General features: G+C 44.7%; 1 protein-coding gene across 13 annotated transcripts in view; it reads left to right on the plus strand.

Moving 5' to 3' along the window:
* afdna (afadin, adherens junction formation factor a) overlaps positions 1-18,447 on the plus strand; it is a 251,241-nt gene that overhangs the window by 120,804 nt on the left and 111,990 nt on the right. For all 13 annotated transcript variants that reach the window (XM_056295142.1, XM_056295145.1, XM_056295149.1 and 10 more), the window contains exons 14-16: positions 2,888-3,093; positions 9,528-9,548; positions 15,019-15,164. In XM_056295142.1, the coding sequence (XP_056151117.1) occupies positions 2,888-3,093; positions 9,528-9,548; positions 15,019-15,164 (373 nt within the window). The remainder of the gene's footprint in view (positions 1-2,887; positions 3,094-9,527; positions 9,549-15,018; positions 15,165-18,447) is intronic.

Raw genomic sequence — 18,447 nt, forward strand, 5'->3', positions numbered from 1 at the left:
CCTAACGGGATCAGCCGAAAGTAACAGTAGTAGTAGTAGTTTAGATATATGTGTTTAGTTTGGATGTATTCTTAGTTTAGATATGTGTTTAGTTTTTATACATGTGTTCGTAGTTTGGATATATGTGTTCTTAGTTTGGATATGTGTGTTCTTAGTTTTGGATATGTGTGTCCCTAGTTTGGATATATGTGTTCTTAGTTTGGATAGTGTTCTTAGTTTGGATATGTGTGTCCTTAGTTTGGATATATGTGTTCTTAGTTTGGACATTGTGTTCCTAGTTTGTATATATGTGTTCTTAGTTTAGATAGTGTTCTTAGTTTGGATATATGTGTTGTTAGTTTAGATAGTGTTTTTAGTTTGGATATGTGTGTTCTTAGTTTGGGTATGTGTTCTTAGTTTGTATATATGTGTTCTTAGTTTAGATAGTGTTTTTAGTTTGGATATGTGTGTTCTTAGTTTGGGTATGTGTTCTTAGTTAGATATATGTGTTCTTAGTTAGATATATGTGTTCTTAGTTTGGATATGTGTGTTCTTAGTTTGGATATGTGTGTCCCTAGTTTGTGTTCTTAGTTTGGATATGTGTGTCCTTAGTTTGGATATATGTGTTCTTAGTTTGGATGCGTCCTTAGTTTGGATATATGTGTTCTTAGTTTGGATATATGTGTTCTTAGTTTGGATATATGTGTTCTTAGTTTGGATATGCATCTTCTTAGTTTGGATAGGTGTGTTCTTAGTTTGAATATATGTGTGTTCTTAGTTTGGATAGGTGTGTTCTTAGTTTGAATATATGTGTGTTCTTAGTTTGGATATATACATGTTCTTAGTTTGTATATATGTGTTCTTAGTTTGAATATATGTGTGTTCTTAGTTTGGCCATTGTGTTCTTAGTTTGTATATATGTGTTCTTAGTTTAGATAGTGTTTTTAGTTTGGATATGTGTGTTCTTAGTTTGGGTATGTGTTCTTAGTTAGATATATGTGTTCTTAGTTTGGATATGTGTGTTCTTAGTTTGGATATATGTGTTCTTAGTTTGGATATATATGTGTTCTTAGTTTGGATATGTGTTCTTAGTTTGGATGCGTCCTTAGTTTGGATATGTGTGTTCTTAGTTTGGATGCTTCCTTAGTTTGGATATGTGTGTCCTTAGTTTGGATATATGTGTTCTTAGTTTGGATATATGTGTTCTTAGTTTGGATATGCATCTTCTTAGTTTGGATAGGTGTGTTCTTAGTTTGAATATATGTGTGTTCTTAGTTTGGATAGGTGTGTTCTTAGTTGAATATATGTGTGTTCTTAGTTTGGATATATACATGTTCTTAGTTTGTATATATGTGTTCTTAGTTTGAATATATGTGTGTTCTTAGTTTGGACATTGTGTTCTTAGTTTGTATATATGTGTTCTTAGTTTAGATAGTGTTTTTAGTTTGGATATGTGTGTTCTTAGTTTGGATATATACGTGTTCTTAGTTTGGATAGGTGTGTTCTTAGTTTGTATATATTTGTTCTTGGTTTGGATTTATGTGTTCTTAGTTTGGATATATGTGTTCTTAGTTTGGATATATATGTGTTCTTAGTTTGGATATATGTGTTCTTAGTTTGGATTTATGTGTTCTTAGTTTGGATAGGTGTGTTCTTAGTTTGGATAGTGTTCTTAGTTTGGATATATGTGTTCTTAGTTTGGATAGGTGTGTTCTTAGTTTGGATATATGTGTGTTCTTAGTTTGGACATTTGTGTTCTTAGTGTAGATAGTGTTCTTAGTTTGGATATGTGTGTTCTTAGTTTGGATAGTGGTCTTAGTTTGGATATGTGTGTCCTTAGTTTGGATGTGTCCTTAGTTTGGATAGTGTTCTTAGTTTGGATATGTGTGTTCTTAGTTTGGATGTGTGTGTTCTTAGTTTGGATGTGTGTCCCTAGTTTGGATATATGTGTTCTTAGTTTGGATAGTGTTCTTAGTTTGGATATATGTGTGTCCTTAGTTTGGATATATGTGTGTCCTTAGTTTGGATATGTGTGTTCTTAGTTTGGATATATGTGTTCTTGTAGTTTTTGGATGTTTTTGTCTTTGTGTTGCGCTGCTGTGGGCTGGGGGAAACGGTGTTTTGTTTCATTTCATGTGTGCAAGTGCATGAAGAGAAATGACAGATAAATGTTCCTGATTCCTAAAGGCGGAAAATGCCAGAAGAAAAAAAATCATTTACATCTGGGGCTCCCCAGTGGCTCACCTGGTAGAGTGGTACCACATAAGGCTGAGTCCTTACTGCGGTGGTTAGGGTTCGAATGCGGCCTGGGCCCTTCGCTGCATGTCATCCTCTCTGTCCCCTGCCTTTCCTCTCTCTCTGCTCTCACTGTCAAATGAAGCAGAAAATGCCGAAAACATGATACAAAAATGTCTAACTTGTTGAAGGTTTTCCAGTGGAAAAAAGTGTTGATCTGAAAGATGCATTCAACGGATGATGTCCATAACTGCTCCTCATGGATGGATGTCCTCACTATCCCCCTTTTTAAATGTTTTGCAAATCGACCAGTAACCAGCATGATAGATCTGTAAGAGACGATGAGCACAGGACACATCTCAGGCTCATCAAGTGGGGCATAAAAACTGACATGACAAGTTTTAAGGATTTGCACTGGTTAGAAGAATACAACCGCTGTGACCAGATCGTATCCTGGTGCTACAGTATTAAGCTAAGTAGAGTTGGAGTTTTAAAAGAATTCACCATGTAATTCTAATAGGTGTCTGTCTGTCTACCTGTCTGTTGTCTGTGTTCTTGGGTACTGGTGCGCTTGACTGTTTCATGCTTCGCTTGAATCTACTGGATTTTCTCTGCACCTGAAATAACATCCATGTCCTCAATCTCTGTGTGCTTTTCTGTTTCCCCCCTCCAGCGGAAGACGCTTTCCTGTCGGCCATCATCAACTACACCAACAGCTCCACAGTACACTTCAAGCTGTCCCCCACCTATGTCCTCTACATGGCCTGCCGCTACGTCCTCTCCCCACATTACCGGCCCGAGATGTCCCCCTCAGAGAGGACCCACAAGGTCATAGCCATTGTCAACAAGATGGTGAGCATGATGGAAGGAGTCATCCAGGTGAGTGCACCTTTTGAGCGCTTGGGCCACTGTACTGGACAACAGGACTGTGTGTGCATGTGTGTTAGCAGAAGTGTGGTTGTTGTCGTGTTCTGTGTGCAGAGTCTTCCCTCTGGCACCTTGTCTTTGATGTTGTTCATGTATTTTACTTTAACTCAGGATGCATCTTTTTATTTTCTAGTCTAGTTTGGGATAAACTAGATTGTAGTGTTTATATGTGACCCCATCAAGCTGTGTTAGTGAAATCACATGTTATGTCAGGAAGTGTTAGCATAGATTGTTTTGAAAAGTAATCCACACCAGATGCACAGATATTTTCAAAAATGGCTACTCCATCTTTTTTGTCAACTGTTGCAAAGGCGCCTGAAGAGCTTACTTTCCTGCAGTATAGCAACGTGAAGGCACGTGCGTTATTTACAAGCAGTAGCTCAGAAGACGACCTTGTGTGGGAACATAGCTAATCTGTCCCTGCGATAAAGTAAAACTGCTGTACTTGTGTGTGCTGTAAAGCAGTCGCTGTATTTCCTAGGAGGCCTTGTGCCTGGTGGTAGACAAAGTGCATGATGAAACCTGGACTGCTAGGAACTGATCCGAACGGTGACTCGGTACGTTTACATGATGTTAGAAAAAGTCGACCGACTAAAACTGGACTTTTAAAATACATGTAAACGTGGTAGTCTGACTAAAATCATACTAAATAGAATTTCTGGAAGTGGGACTAACACACCTAGATGATGCGGTTGGGGATGGATTTACTCTGGCATGTATAGCTTCAATCGGCCCCGAACTGGCCTAGGTGTTCTGTGCATGATCCATAGTTCCCACAACGGTCTTTCATCCAGTAGCAACCAGCTGAAAGGGGACCTATCGCCACCTACCGTACCAGGGTCGGACATACTTCTGTCAATAAATTGATTCTGCCCCGGTTCTTGTATACAAGGAACAGCGACAGTAGTCCAGTTACATGGCCTAATGGAGCTGTAATCGTAGCTCGACTTCAGTGTGCATGTAACGCAGTCAGTGTGTCACTCTCCCTCAGCCATCACACTGCAGCCGAGGTGACTTAACCATATGTTCCACCAAACAGCTACTTGATACTGCTTTAACAGTATTCATCTGTCCATCTGCCTTCACGTCTTTCCATCTCTGTCTGTCTACAAGAGTCAACAGTCCCGTGGGGACGGACTGCCACCCATTGGTTCTACCCGACAATAAAAAATGTTTTCTAATTCATCATAAAATGCTGTGGAGGCCGCTCTTTCACACCATTACAGATTGTACCTTTAAAAACAGTATCCTTATCCGGCTAGCGTGGCGGACTATTCCATTGCATACCAACACAAGGATCGCCGGTTCGAATCCCCGTGTTACCTCCGGCTTGGTCAGGCATCCCTACAGACACAATTGGCCGTGTCTGTGGGTGGGAAGCCGGATATGGGTATGTGTCCTGGTTGCTGCAGTAGCACCTCCTCTGGTCGGTCGGGGCACCTGTTCGGGGCGGGGGGGGGGGACTGGTGGGAATAGCGTGATCCTCTCATGTGCTACGTCCCCCTGGTGAAACTCCTCACTGTCAGGTGAAAAGAAGCAGCAGGTGACTCCACATGTATCGGAGGAGACATTTGGTAGTCTGCAGCCCTCCCCGGATCAGCAGAGGAGGTGTAGCAGCAACCGGGATGGCGTGGAAGAGTGGGGTAATTGGTCAGATGCAGTTGGGGAGGAAAGGGGAGAAAAATCCCCCCCCCCCCAAAAAAAAGGCATCCTTAGTGATCTTATGTTTTTGTGCAGTCCAGTTTGTTGAGTTCTCCAGCTGTTTTTTTTTTTGTTTTTTTTTTAAGAAAATGCATTTTGGCAAATTATTTTATCCAAATATACAGATATTTAGCATGGGTGCTGTCAATGGGGAAGGTAATCCCTAACCTTAGCAATGAGCCAACTGAGATGTAACGGTAATGAAATATGTCTTCCTGGTGTTGTTAAAGTTGTGCTGCCCACATTCAGTGAATGAAGCAGCTGGGTGGAAAGTAACAGCATGTAGTGATCAGATGAGGCTAACCAGGCTACACATGCCTACCTTCACGTTAAAGTAACAGCATGTAGTGGTCAGTTGAGGCTAACCAGGCTACACATGCCTACCTTCACGTTAAAGTAACAGCATCTAGTGATTAGGTGAGGCTAACCAGGGCTACACATGCCTACCCTCACGTTAAAGTAACAGCATGTAGTGGTCAGATGAGGGTAACCAGGCTACACATGCCTACCTTCACGTTAAAGTAACAGCAGTGATCAGATGAGACTAACCAGACTACACATGCCTACATTCATGTTAAAGTAACAGCATGTAGTGATCAGATGAGGCTAACCAGGCTACACATGCCTACCTTCACGTTAAAGTAACGGCATGTAGTGGTCAGTTGAGGCTAACCAGGCTACACATGCCTACCTTCACATTAAAGTAACAGCATGTAGTGATCAGATGAGGCTAACCAGGGCTACACATGCCTACCTTCACGTTAAAGTAACAGCATGTAGTGATCAGATGAGGCTAACCAGGGCTACACATGCCTACCTTCACGTTAAAGTAACAGCATGTAGTGATTAGGTGAGGCTAACCAGGCTACACATGCCTACCTTCACGTTAAAGTAACAGCATGTAGTGGTCAGTTGAGGCTAACCAGGGCTACACATGCCTACCTTCAAGTTAAAGTAACAGCATCTAGTGATTAGGTTAGGCTAACCAGGACTACACATGGATACCTTCACGTTAAAGTAACAGCATGTATTGATCAGATGAGGCTAACCAGGGCTACACATGCCTACCCTCACGTTAAAGTAACAGCATGTAGTGGTCAGATGAGGGTAACCAGGCTACACATGCCTACCTTCACGTTAAAGTAACAGCAGTGATCAGATGAGACTAACCAGACTACACATGCCTACATTCACATTAAAGTAACAGCATGTAGTGATCAGATGAGGCTAACCAGGGCTACACATGCCTACCTTCACATTAAAGTAACAGCATGTAGTGATCAGATGAGGGTAACCAGGGCTACACATGCCTACCTTCACGTTAAAGTAACAGCATGTAGTGATCAGATGAGGCTAACCAGGCTACACATGCCTACCTTCACATTAAAGTAACAGCATGTAGTGATCAGATGAGGGTAACCAGGGCTACACATGCCTACCTTCACGTTAAAGTAACATTATCTAGTGATCAGATGAGGCTAACCAAGCTACACATGCCTACCTTCACGTTAAAGTAACATTATCTAGTGATCAGATGAGGGTAACCAGGGCTACACATGCCTGCCTTAACGTTAAAGTAACATTATCTAGTGATCAGATGAGGGTAACCAAGCTACACATGCCTACCTTCACATTAAAGTAACAGCATGTAGTGATCAGATGAGGGTAACCAGGGCTACACATGCCTACCTTCACGTTAAAGTAACATTATCTAGTGATCAGATGAGGGTAACCAAGCTACACATGCCTACCTTCACGTTAAAGTAACAGCAGTGATCAGATGAGACTAACCAGACTACACATGCCTACATTCATGTTAAAGTAACAGCATGTAGTGATCAGATGAGGCTAACCAGGCTACACATGCCTACCTTCACGTTAAAGTAACGGCATGTAGTGGTCAGTTGAGGCTAACCAGGCTACACATGCCTACCTTCACATTAAAGTAACAGCATGTAGTGATCAGATGAGGCTAACCAGGGCTACACATGCCTACCTTCACGTTAAAGTAACAGCATGTAGTGATCAGATGAGGCTAACCAGGGCTACACATGCCTACCTTCACGTTAAAGTAACAGCATGTAGTGATTAGGTGAGGCTAACCAGGCTACACATGCCTACCTTCACGTTAAAGTAACAGCATGTAGTGGTCAGTTGAGGCTAACCAGGGCTACACATGCCTACCTTCAAGTTAAAGTAACAGCATCTAGTGATTAGGTTAGGCTAACCAGGACTACACATGGATACCTTCACGTTAAAGTAACAGCATGTATTGATCAGATGAGGCTAACCAGGGCTACACATGCCTACCCTCACGTTAAAGTAACAGCATGTAGTGGTCAGATGAGGGTAACCAGGCTACACATGCCTACCTTCACGTTAAAGTAACAGCAGTGATCAGATGAGACTAACCAGACTACACATGCCTACATTCACATTAAAGTAACAGCATGTAGTGATCAGATGAGGCTAACCAGGGCTACACATGCCTACCTTCACATTAAAGTAACAGCATGTAGTGATCAGATGAGGGTAACCAGGGCTACACATGCCTACCTTCACGTTAAAGTAACAGCATGTAGTGATCAGATGAGGCTAACCAGGCTACACATGCCTACCTTCACATTAAAGTAACAGCATGTAGTGATCAGATGAGGGTAACCAGGGCTACACATGCCTACCTTCACGTTAAAGTAACATTATCTAGTGATCAGATGAGGCTAACCAAGCTACACATGCCTACCTTCACGTTAAAGTAACATTATCTAGTGATCAGATGAGGGTAACCAGGGCTACACATGCCTGCCTTAACGTTAAAGTAACATTATCTAGTGATCAGATGAGGGTAACCAAGCTACACATGCCTACCTTCACATTAAAGTAACAGCATGTAGTGATCAGATGAGGGTAACCAGGGCTACACATGCCTACCTTCACGTTAAAGTAACATTATCTAGTGATCAGATGAGGGTAACCAAGCTACACATGCCTACCTTCACGTTAAAGTAACAGCATCTATTGATCAAATGAGGCTAACCAGGGCTACACATGCCTACATTCATGTTAAAGTAACAGCATGTAGTGATCAGATATGTATAGAAGGTTCCACCTGGCATCCTTCACATTTCACACTTGGCATGATCCCAGTCTTTACATTTTACACTGGTCATGATCCCAGTCTTTACATTTTACACTGGACATAATCCCAGTCTTTACATTTTACACTGCACATGATCCCAGTCTTTACATTTTACACTGGACATGATGCCAGTCTTTACATTTTACACTGGACTTGACCCCAGTCTTTACATTTTACACTGCACATGATCCCAGTCTTTACATCTTACACTGGACATGATCCCAGTCTTTACATCTCACACTGGGCATGATCCCAGTCTTTACATTTTACACTGGACATGATCCCAGTCTTTACATTTTACACTGGACATGATCCCAGTCTTTACATCTCACACTGGTCATGATCCCAGTCTTTACATTATACACTGGACATGATCCCAGTCTTTACATCTCACACTGGTCATGATCCCAGTCTTTACATTATACACTGGACATGATCCCAGTCTTTACATTTTACACGGGGCATGATCCCAGTCTTTACATCTCACACTGGTCATGATCCCAGTCTTTACATCTCATACTGGTCATGATCCCAGTCTTTACATTATACACTGGACACTATCCCAGTCTTTACATCTCACACTGGACATGATCCCGGTCTTTGCATTTTACACGGGGCATGATCCCAGTCTTTACATCTTACACTGGGCATGATCCCAGTCTTTACATCTCACACTGGTCATGATCCCAGTCTTTACATCTCATACTGGTCATGATCCCAGTCTTTACATTATACACTGGACACTATCCCAGTCTTTACATCTCACACTGGACATGATCCCAGTCTTCTCATTTTACACTGGGCATGATCCCAGTCTTTACATCTTACACTGGGCATGATCCCAGTCTTTACATCTTACACTGGGCATGATCCCAGTCTGTCCATCCCACTCAGCTCATCTTCTCTCCATTTGTCTGTCTCTTAGGCTACTTACTGTCAGTTTTGTTTTTCTGTTCTATCATTAGTTTTGTGATGTTGCTTTATTTTTATTATTTTTTTACAAACTTTGGGTGCGGTCTTAACAATGGCTACACACACAATTATATACGTATACACAAATACACACACAAACATTGAGTTGATCAATGCCTTTCCCCCACCAAAGCACAATAAAACAACTTTAACAGGCTGTTCTTATCAAACCATCACTGTGATTACTTAGGCTGACAGCTGAGTACAGGACCACAGTCCAGGTGGAGGTGTGTTCAGATCTTGATGGTTCTGAGGAGAGGAGGGCTTACATTCTCAGCAGTGGCCAAGTGCAATTGTGAGGAAAACTGGGGAAATAAATAAACAAATAAATACATTTCCTGAAACAAAGGGCTCAAATCTCCATGGTAGTCTTGTAGTGGTGAGATGGTGTTGCCTTTTACTAACACCTGGATGTGTTTGTGTGCTCTAGTTACATGTTTAAAATGTCTGTTTGAACATGCGTGTGTACATAGCTTTGTCCATACCGTAGCTGTTGACGTGTTTTCTCTCTGTCCTGTGGATATGTTCTCCTCTCCTCTTTCCCCTTCTCCACTCCTCTCCTCCCTCCATCCAGGAGATTCCTGAAGGGGACCAGGTAGGATAGCTCACAATGCTAACGCTGCTAAAGACTCATCAACCCTACTGAGCACACCTCTCTCGCTCTTCCTCACTCTTCTATCTTTACTACTCTCTCTCTCTCTCTCTCTCTCCTTACAGTACCTTGCTCCCCTACCTTATTTATTTTTCCTAACCTCTGTCCAACTCTACCTTTACACCTTTTTATGTCCTCCGACTTTTCTGTCATTCATGTGTCTCTGCACTTCCATGCTTATCTGTTCCTGTTCCCACATCACACTGCATATTTCTACCATTCCTCTGCTTCCATGTTCCTGTTTCCACCTCACACTGCACATCTCTACCGTTCCTCTGCTTCCATGTTCCTGTTTCCACCTCACACTTCTCATCTCTACCGTTCCTCTGCTTCCATGTTCCTGTTTCCACCTCACACTGCACATCTCTACCGTTCCTCTGCTTCCATGTTCCTGTTTCCACCTCACACTGCACATCTCTACCGTTCCTCTGCTTCCATATTCCTGTTTCCACCTCACACTGCACATCTCTACCGTTCCTCAGCTTCCATGTTCCTGTTTCCACCTCACACTGCACATCTCTACCGTTCCTCTGCTTCCATATTCCTGTTTCCATCTCACACTGCGCATCTCTACCGTTCCTCTGCTTCCATGTTCCTGTTTCCACCTCACACTGCACATCTCTACCGTTCCTCTGCTTCCATGTTCCTGTTTCCACCTCACACTGCTCATCTCTACCATTCCTCTGCTTCCATGTTCTTGTTCCCACCTCACACTGCACATCTCTACTGTTCCTCTTCTTCCATGTTCCTGTGTTCCTGTTTCCACTTTACACTGCACATCTCTACCGTTCCTCTGCTTCCATGTTCCTGTTCCCACCTCACACTGCACATCTCTACCATTCCTCTGCTTCCATGTTCCTGTTTCCACCTCACACTTCTCATCTCTACCGTTCCTCTGCTTCCATATTCCTGTTTCCACCTCACACAGCACGTCTCTACCGTTCCTCTGCTTCCATGTTCCTGTTTCCACCTCACACTGCACGTCTCTACTGTTCCTCTGCTTCCATGTTCCTGTTTCCACCTCACACTGCACATCTCTACTGTTCCTCTGCTTCCATGTTCCTGTTTCCACCTCACACTGCAAATCTCTACCATTCCTCTGCTTCCATGTTCTTGGTCCCACCTCACACTGCACATCTCTACCGTTCCTCTGCGTCCGTGTTCCTGTTTCCACCTCACACTGCACATTTCTACCGTTCCTCTGCTTCCATGTTCCTGTTTCCACCTCACACTGCACATCTCTACCATTCGTCTGCTTCCATGTTCCTGTTTCCACCTCACACTGCACATCTCTACCGTTCCTCTGCATCCATGTTCCTGTTCCCACCTCACACTGCACATCTCTACCGTTCCTCTGCGTCCATCTTCCTGTTTCCACCTCACACTGCACATCTCTACTGTTCCTCTGCGTCCGTGTTCCTGTTCCCACCTCACACTGCACATCTCTACCGTTCCTCTGCCTCCATGTTCCTGTTTCCACCTCAGTGTACATCTCTACCATTCCCTCTGCTTCCATGCTCCCGTTTCCACCTCACACTGCACATCTCTACCATTCCTCTGCTTCCATGGCTCTTCATCTCTTTGTCTTCATCTCTCTGTCTGTCTGCAACTCTTTAATTCTCTCCTTTGCTCTCCCCTCCCCATCTCTCTTTTTACATTTCTTGATAGAAATCTCTCGTCTTTTGGTGTCCCTCTCACTCTGTTTTGCTCTTTCTATATTTTACCCAGCATTCCACTGTTGCTGCTGCTTCTTTTTCTCTATTCTAACCGTAACCAAAAAGAAATGCCAAATAATCCCTCCTCCCACAGCCGGAAACTAAGCACCAACAGCACCATCAGCAGCACCAGTAATACATAACCAAAACAAACTAATTCCATCAGCTTCCTGGACCCGCCTGGTACTAAAAAAAAGCAAACAAATCAGTAAAAACACCTTTTGGTGATTGTGGTTCCATCTTTTAATATTGGCATCCATGTTGTGACATGACTTCCTGCTTCTCTTACTCAACAGTGTGGATGAGAAACAAGCCCCGCCCCTTTCTGCCCCCTCCTGTTCCTTTGCTTTTTCTTGTTTGTTCGGAACATTGACTTTTTGCCTATTTTGTTTAATAACCATGTTTGTCCATTATCTATCTGCATTTTCAGTGGTTTTTTTCTTCTTCTTTTTGGATGCATTTTGCTCCTCTGTCTCTGGCTGTTCTGAGAGGGGTTGTTAACTTTTTTTATTCTGTTTTTACAATGCGGGGATAGATGAGTGCAAGGGGAGGGTTTTTTTGTGTTTCCGCTCCCGTCCAAGTGACCGGGATACAAACCAAACAGCTCCATAAACACTGTGTGCTGAGGCGTCTGCTGCCTCTGTTCATCTCATGTTCGCAGTAGACTAGAGATGGAACAGGTCAGAAACCTCTGTTCATCTCAAGTTCACAATAGACTTGAGATGGAACGAGTCAGAAGCCTCTGTTCATCTCATGTTTGCAGTAGACTTGAGATGGAACGAGTCAGAAGCCTCTGTTCATCTCATGTTCGCAGTAAACTTGAGATGGAATGAGTCAGAAGCCTCTGTTCATCTCGTGTTTGCAGTAGACTTGAGATGGAACGAGTCAGAAGCCTCTGTTCATCTCATGTTCGCAGTAAACTTGAGATGGAATGAGTCAGAAGCCTCTGTTCATCTCGTGTTTGCAGTAGACTTGAGATGGAACGAGTCAGAAGCCTCTGTTCATCTCTTGTTCGCAGTAGACTTGAGATGGAACAAGTCAGAAGCCTCTGTTCAGCTCATGTTCGCAGTAGACTTGAGATGGAACGAGTCAGAAGCCTCTGTTCATCTCTTGTTCGCAGTAGACTTGAGATGGAACGAGTCAGAAGCCTCTGTTCATCTCTTGTTCGCAGTAGACTTTAGATGGAACGAGTCAGAAACCTCTGTTCATCTCGTGTTCGCAGTAGACTTGAGATGGAATGAGTCAGAAGCCTCTGTTCATCTCATGTTTGCAGCAGACTTGAGATGGAACGAGTCAGAAACCTCTGTTCATCTCATGTTCGCAGTAGACTTTAGATGGAACGAGTCAGAAACCTCTGTTCATCTCGTGTTCGCAGTAGACTTGAGATGGAATGAGTCAGAAGCCTCTGTTCATCTCATGTTTGCAGCAGACTTGAGATAGAACGAGTCAGAAGTGTCTGTTCATCTCATGTTAGCAGTAGACTTGAGATGGAACGAGTCAGAAGCCTCTGTTCATCTCATGTTGGCAGTAGACTTGAGACGGAACGAGTCAGAAGCCTCTGTTCATCTCATGTTGGCAGTAGACGAGATGGAACGAGTCAGAAGCCTCTGTTCATCTCATGTTCGCAGTAGACGAGATGGAACGAGTCAGAAACCTCTGTTCATCTCCTGTTGGCAGTAGACTTGAGATGGAACGAGTCAGAAGCCTCTGTTCATCTCATGTTGGCAGTAGACTTGAGATGGAACGAGTCAGAAACCTCTGTTCATCTCATGTTTGCAGTAGACTTGAGATGGAACGAGTCAGAAGCCTCTGTTCATCTCATGTTTGCAGTAAACTTGAGATGGAACGAGTCAGAAACCTCTGTTCATCTCGTGTTCGCTGTAGACTTGAGATGGAACGAGTCAGAAGCCTCTTTTCATCTCGTGTTCGCAGTAGACTTGAGGTGGAACGAGTCAGAAGCCTCTGTTCATCTCGTGTTTGCAGTAGACTTGAGACGGAACGAGTCAGAAGCCTCTGTTCATCTCGTGTTTGCAGCAGACTTGAGGTGGAACGAGTCAGAAGCCTCTGTTCATCTCGTGTTTGCAGTAGACTTGAGATGGAACGAGTCAGAAGCCTCTGTTCATCTCGTGTTTGCAGTAGACTTGAGATGGAACGAGTCAGAAGCCTTTGTTCATCTCGTGTTTGCAGTAGACTTGAGATGGAATGAGTCAGAAGCCTCTGTTCATCTCGTGTTTGCAGTAGACTTGAGATGGAACGAGTCAGAAGCCTCTGTTCATCTCGTGTTTGCAGTAGACTTGAGATGGAACGAGTCAGAAGCCTCTGTTCATCTCGTGTTCGCAGTAGACTTGAGATGGAACGAGTCAGAAACCTCTGTTCATCTCGTGTTCGAGGTAGACTTGAGATGGAACGAGTCAGAAACCTCTGTTCATCTCGTGTTGGCAATAGACTTGAGATGGAATGAGTCAGAAACCTCTGTTCATCTCATGTTGGCAGTGGACTTGAGATGGAACGATTCAGAAGCCTCTGTCAATCTCAGGTTGGCAGTGGACTTGAGATGGAACGAGTCAGAAGCCTCTGTTCATCTCATGTTGGCAGTAGACTTGAGATGGAACGAGTCAGAAGCCTCTGTTCATCTCATGTTTGCAGTAAACTTGAGATGGAACGAGTCAGAAGCCATGGAGCGGACGCAGTCACAGAATCATGTAAACGGCCTGATCAAACTATTTCTTTTGTAAAGCCCCTGGTCTGTGCATATTGTGATGCTTAAACAGCAGCGTATTGGCCGTCTGGGTGGCGTAGTGGTCTATTCCGTTGCCTACCAACATGGGGATCGCCAGTTTGAATCCCTGTGTTATCTGCGGCTTGGTTGGGCATTCCAACAGACACAATCTGCCGTGTCTGCGGGTGGGAAGCCGGACGTGGGTATGTGTCCTGGTCACTGCAGTAGCGCCTCCTCTGGTCAGTCAGGGTGCCTGTACAACGGGGAGGGGAAACTGGGGGGAATAGCGTGATCCTCCCACGTGCTACATCCCCCTGGTGAAACTCCTCACTGTCAGGTGAAAAGAAGCGCTGGTGACTCCACATGTATCAGAGGAGACATGTGGTAGTCTGCAGCCCTCCCCGGATCAGCAGAGGGGGTGGAGCAGTGACCGGGACGGCTCGGGAGAGTGGGGTAATTGGCCAGGTACAATTGGGGAAACAAATCGGGAAAAAAACCCCCAAAAAGCAGCAGAGTATTACCAGCAGTTTTGCATTTCCCAGTATGTTTCGGTCAACTCGAGCATAAAAGACGCTCCTGCTTCTCTGGTGACACAGTAGAATTTATTTCCACACTCAGCTCTGCAAAGCAGTGATGACATCACACTCGTAAGACATTGGGTTATATAGAGAGTACTTTTTATTTGACCTAGTAACTGTGAAAAGCGTTCCGGATTTTGACTGAAGCAGTTGTGCCCCAATGTCTTTCATAATGACAGTGATAACCACTCCTTTTATTCCCAGTTGGGTTTTGATGGGATTTGGAGGTGTAAGAGAGGGGGCGGGGCACAAGTCTATCCCTGAAGTAACCGCTGCTCCTTCTGGCTGCCAATTAAAAAGAAAGCTCTCACCCTCCCTGATATGTAACTCAGATCTGTTGGCTGCTTTCTCTAACCATTCCCTCTGTTTCTGTTTGTCTGGCTTTGATTGGTGCGTTTCAGAAGCAAAAAAACATCGCGGGGGCACTGGCTTTTTGGATGGCTAACGCCTCAGAGCTGCTAAATTTCATTAAGCAGGACAGAGACCTTACCCGCATCACGCTGGACGCCCAGGACATCCTAGCCCACCTCGTGCAGATGGCCTTCAAGTAAGCACAGAACACCGTTGCCTTTGTGTGGGTGTGAGCTAGCCACAATGTTAGCTTGTGAGCCCCCCTCCTGGGCGGGGTTAATTTCCACATTGTGGGTTGAAAGAGACACAGATTTCTATAACATACGCTGAAGTATGACCTGGAATACCACTGAAATGGGATTTTCAAGTCAAATTTGTCTTGTTTGTGTTATAAATGCTGCCCATGGTGTACACCGGTGGCATTGTGTAAGTAGAATGTCTGTAACGCGAACAGTCTACGCCAGTGGTTACTGAAGCATGTGTCATGGATGGTCATGTGTGTGCAGGTTTTGATTCCAGCCCAACATTACGCCAGCTGATTTCTCAGATTAACACATCTCCAACCAGTCAGAAGATGACGAATCAGTGCATGCATCCCTCCACTGCACATACTCACCTTTGTGCACAACTAGTCCACAGACTTCTGGTTTCTACTGCAGCTGTCACACCAGTTTCCTGTTTGTTGGCGTGTGCTGCTGACAATGGCATATTTTTGGTGATGCCTGCAAGATTCACCATGGATAAACAACATGCACAGAACTGTCGACACACTTACACCTGCACCTACCAGCAAACGGGGGGAAAGTTTCAAGTTGTGCATGTCAAGTTACGACCACAACTGTGAGGATGAGTCCTCGTCCTCACAGTTGTGGATCAAGGATAATTGTGGATCAAGTTACGTAACTTTATGTACAGCTTGAAACTTTTCACCCGTTTGGTGGTAGGTGCAGGTGAGAGTTTGTGGACAGTTGTGTGCATGTCGTTGACATTTATCCATGGTAAATCTTGCAGCCATCTCCAAAAATATGCCCTTGTCAGTAGCACACGCCAACAAACAGGAAACTGGTGTGACCGCTGCAGTAGAAACCGGAAGTCAGTGGACTACAGTTATGCACAGGGTGGGTTGAATGCCAGTGGTCTATGTGCTGAACCTCCATGGATGTCCAGACTGGGCCCATTGTAGGCCTTGTGTCTGAAAATAAGGTCAAGGGCAGTACATGAAAATATCCTGAATACCTGCTACGCGAACTAGTAGAGGAGGGTTTTGTTAATGTCGCCTACTGTGTATGTCTAGACATTTGTTCTCAACATCACTTTTTCTGATTTTTATGAAACAAAAGCACTCTGAATGATAGCATAGATATTCTGTTATCATCCCCCTGCTCTGCTTTTCTGATATGTACTTCTTTTCCTCAGTTATGAATGGAATATAAAAAAAAAAAAAATATATATATATATATATATATATATATATATATATATATATATATATATTACATTACAGTCAGTCATTTAGCCGACGCTTTTATCCAAAGTGACTTACAGTAAATGCATTTAACGTAGGAAATCAGGAGAACTACTAGTCATCAGAGGTCATACGTGCATCTAAACAAGCATCTAAGAGCAAAACCAGTGCTAAAGTAAAAGCGCAAGAAAGAGAATTTTTTTTTATGAGTGAATACAATAAGTGGTAAGAACAAGTAACAGGGTAGTAGTTCTTGAAGAGGTGAGTTTTCAACCTGCGCCGAAGATGGGCAGCGACTCCGCTGTCCTGACATCAGTGGGGAGTTCATTCCACCACTGTGGGGCCAAGACAGAAAAGAGCTGTGACCAGGTCGGTCAGCAGCAGGGGCCTCTGAGCGACGGGGCAACCAGGCGTCTCGAGGCAGCAGAGCGAAGTGGTCGGGCGGGGGTGTAGGGCTTGACCATGGCCTGGAGATAGGAAGGAGCTGTTCCTTGCACTGCCTTGTAGGCTAGCACCAGAGTCTTAAACTGGATGCGAGCAGCTACTGGGAGCCAGTTTAGGGACATGAGAAGGGGAGTTGTGTGGGAGAACTTAAGGCGGTTGAACACCAGACGAGCTGCAGCTTTCTGAACAAGCTCCAGAGGTCTGATGGCCGACGCCGGGGCACCTGCAAGGAGGGAGTTGCCGTAGTCCAGCTGGGAGAAGACCAGAGCCTGGATGAGCACCTGTGCCGTCTCGTCGGTGAGGAATGGGCGAATCCTCCTGATGTTATAGGGGAAAAATTTGCAGGAGCGAGCAACCGATGCAACGTTTTCAGCAAACGACAGTTGGTCATCCAGGATCACACCCAGATTCCTCACAGTCCGAGTTGGCGTCACCACGGTGTTGTCAATGGTATGGCCAGGTCTCGGTGCGGGCAACTTTCCCCGGGAGGAACATCAGCTCTGTCTTGTCCAGATTGAGCTTCAGGTGGTGTGTCACCATCCACTCCGAGATGTCAGTCAAGCACGCAGCAATGCGTGTCTCTACTTGTGTGTCAGAGAGGGGGAAGGACAAGATCAGCTGGGTGTCATCAGCATAACAATGGTAAGAGAAGTCATGCAAGGGAATAACGGAACCCAGGGATGTCGTGTACAGGGAGAAAAGGGGAGGACCCAGAACCAAACCCTGTGGAACGCATGTAGTCGGTCTGCGAGGCTCCGACACAGATCCCCTCCATGTCAACTGGTAGCAGTGACCCGTCAGGTAGGATGCAAACATTGAGAGTGCAGAGCCTGTGACACCCAGCCCCTCGAGGGTAGAGAGGAGGATCTGGTGGTTCAGTGTCGAACGCAGCTGACAGATCCAGGAGTATCAGGACAGAGGAGAGTTTGCTCTCGCAGAGCGCAGCAATTCTATCACTGCAAGGAGGGCCGTCTCTGTCGAGTGACCCACCCAGAACCCAGACTGGTTGGGTTCCAGGAGGTTGTTCTGGTGGAGGCACAAAGAAAGTTGGTTAAAGACAGCATGTTCGAAGGTTTTGGATAGAAAAGGTAGAAGGGAAACCGGTCTGTAGTTTTTGACGTCGGAGTGGTTAAGTGATGGTTTCTTGAGAAGGGGGGTGACTAGCAGTCTTGAAGGCAGGTGGAAAGCATCCTGCCTGGAGGGAGGTGTTAATGAGGTCGGTTAGAAAGGGAAGGAGTTCAGGTGCTACAGACTGAAGAAGGGGGGGGGGCTGGTCAAGGGAGCATGTGGTGGGGCGACTGAATGTGATGAGGTTTAGGTCCTCGTTGGGGGAGAGGGGAGTGAGGTGGGATATGGAGAGATGAGGGAGGGTGGGATAGTGCAAGCAGCACTAACCGGGTGGTGAGAAAAGGAGGCTCTGATGTCGTTTACCTTCTTGTCAAAGAAGTTAGCGAAGTCATCAGGGAGAAGGTAGGAGGAGGAGGTTGAAGAAGTGTACAGAAGGTTTCAAAGAGTTTCTTAGGATTAGAGGCAGAATAGGATTTTAGAGTGATAGAAGGCAGCCTTAGCA

The sequence above is a fragment of the Lampris incognitus genome, chromosome 15, assembly GCF_029633865.1.
Source record: "Lampris incognitus isolate fLamInc1 chromosome 15, fLamInc1.hap2, whole genome shotgun sequence".
NCBI classification, from domain to species: Eukaryota; Metazoa; Chordata; class Actinopteri; order Lampriformes; family Lampridae; genus Lampris; species Lampris incognitus.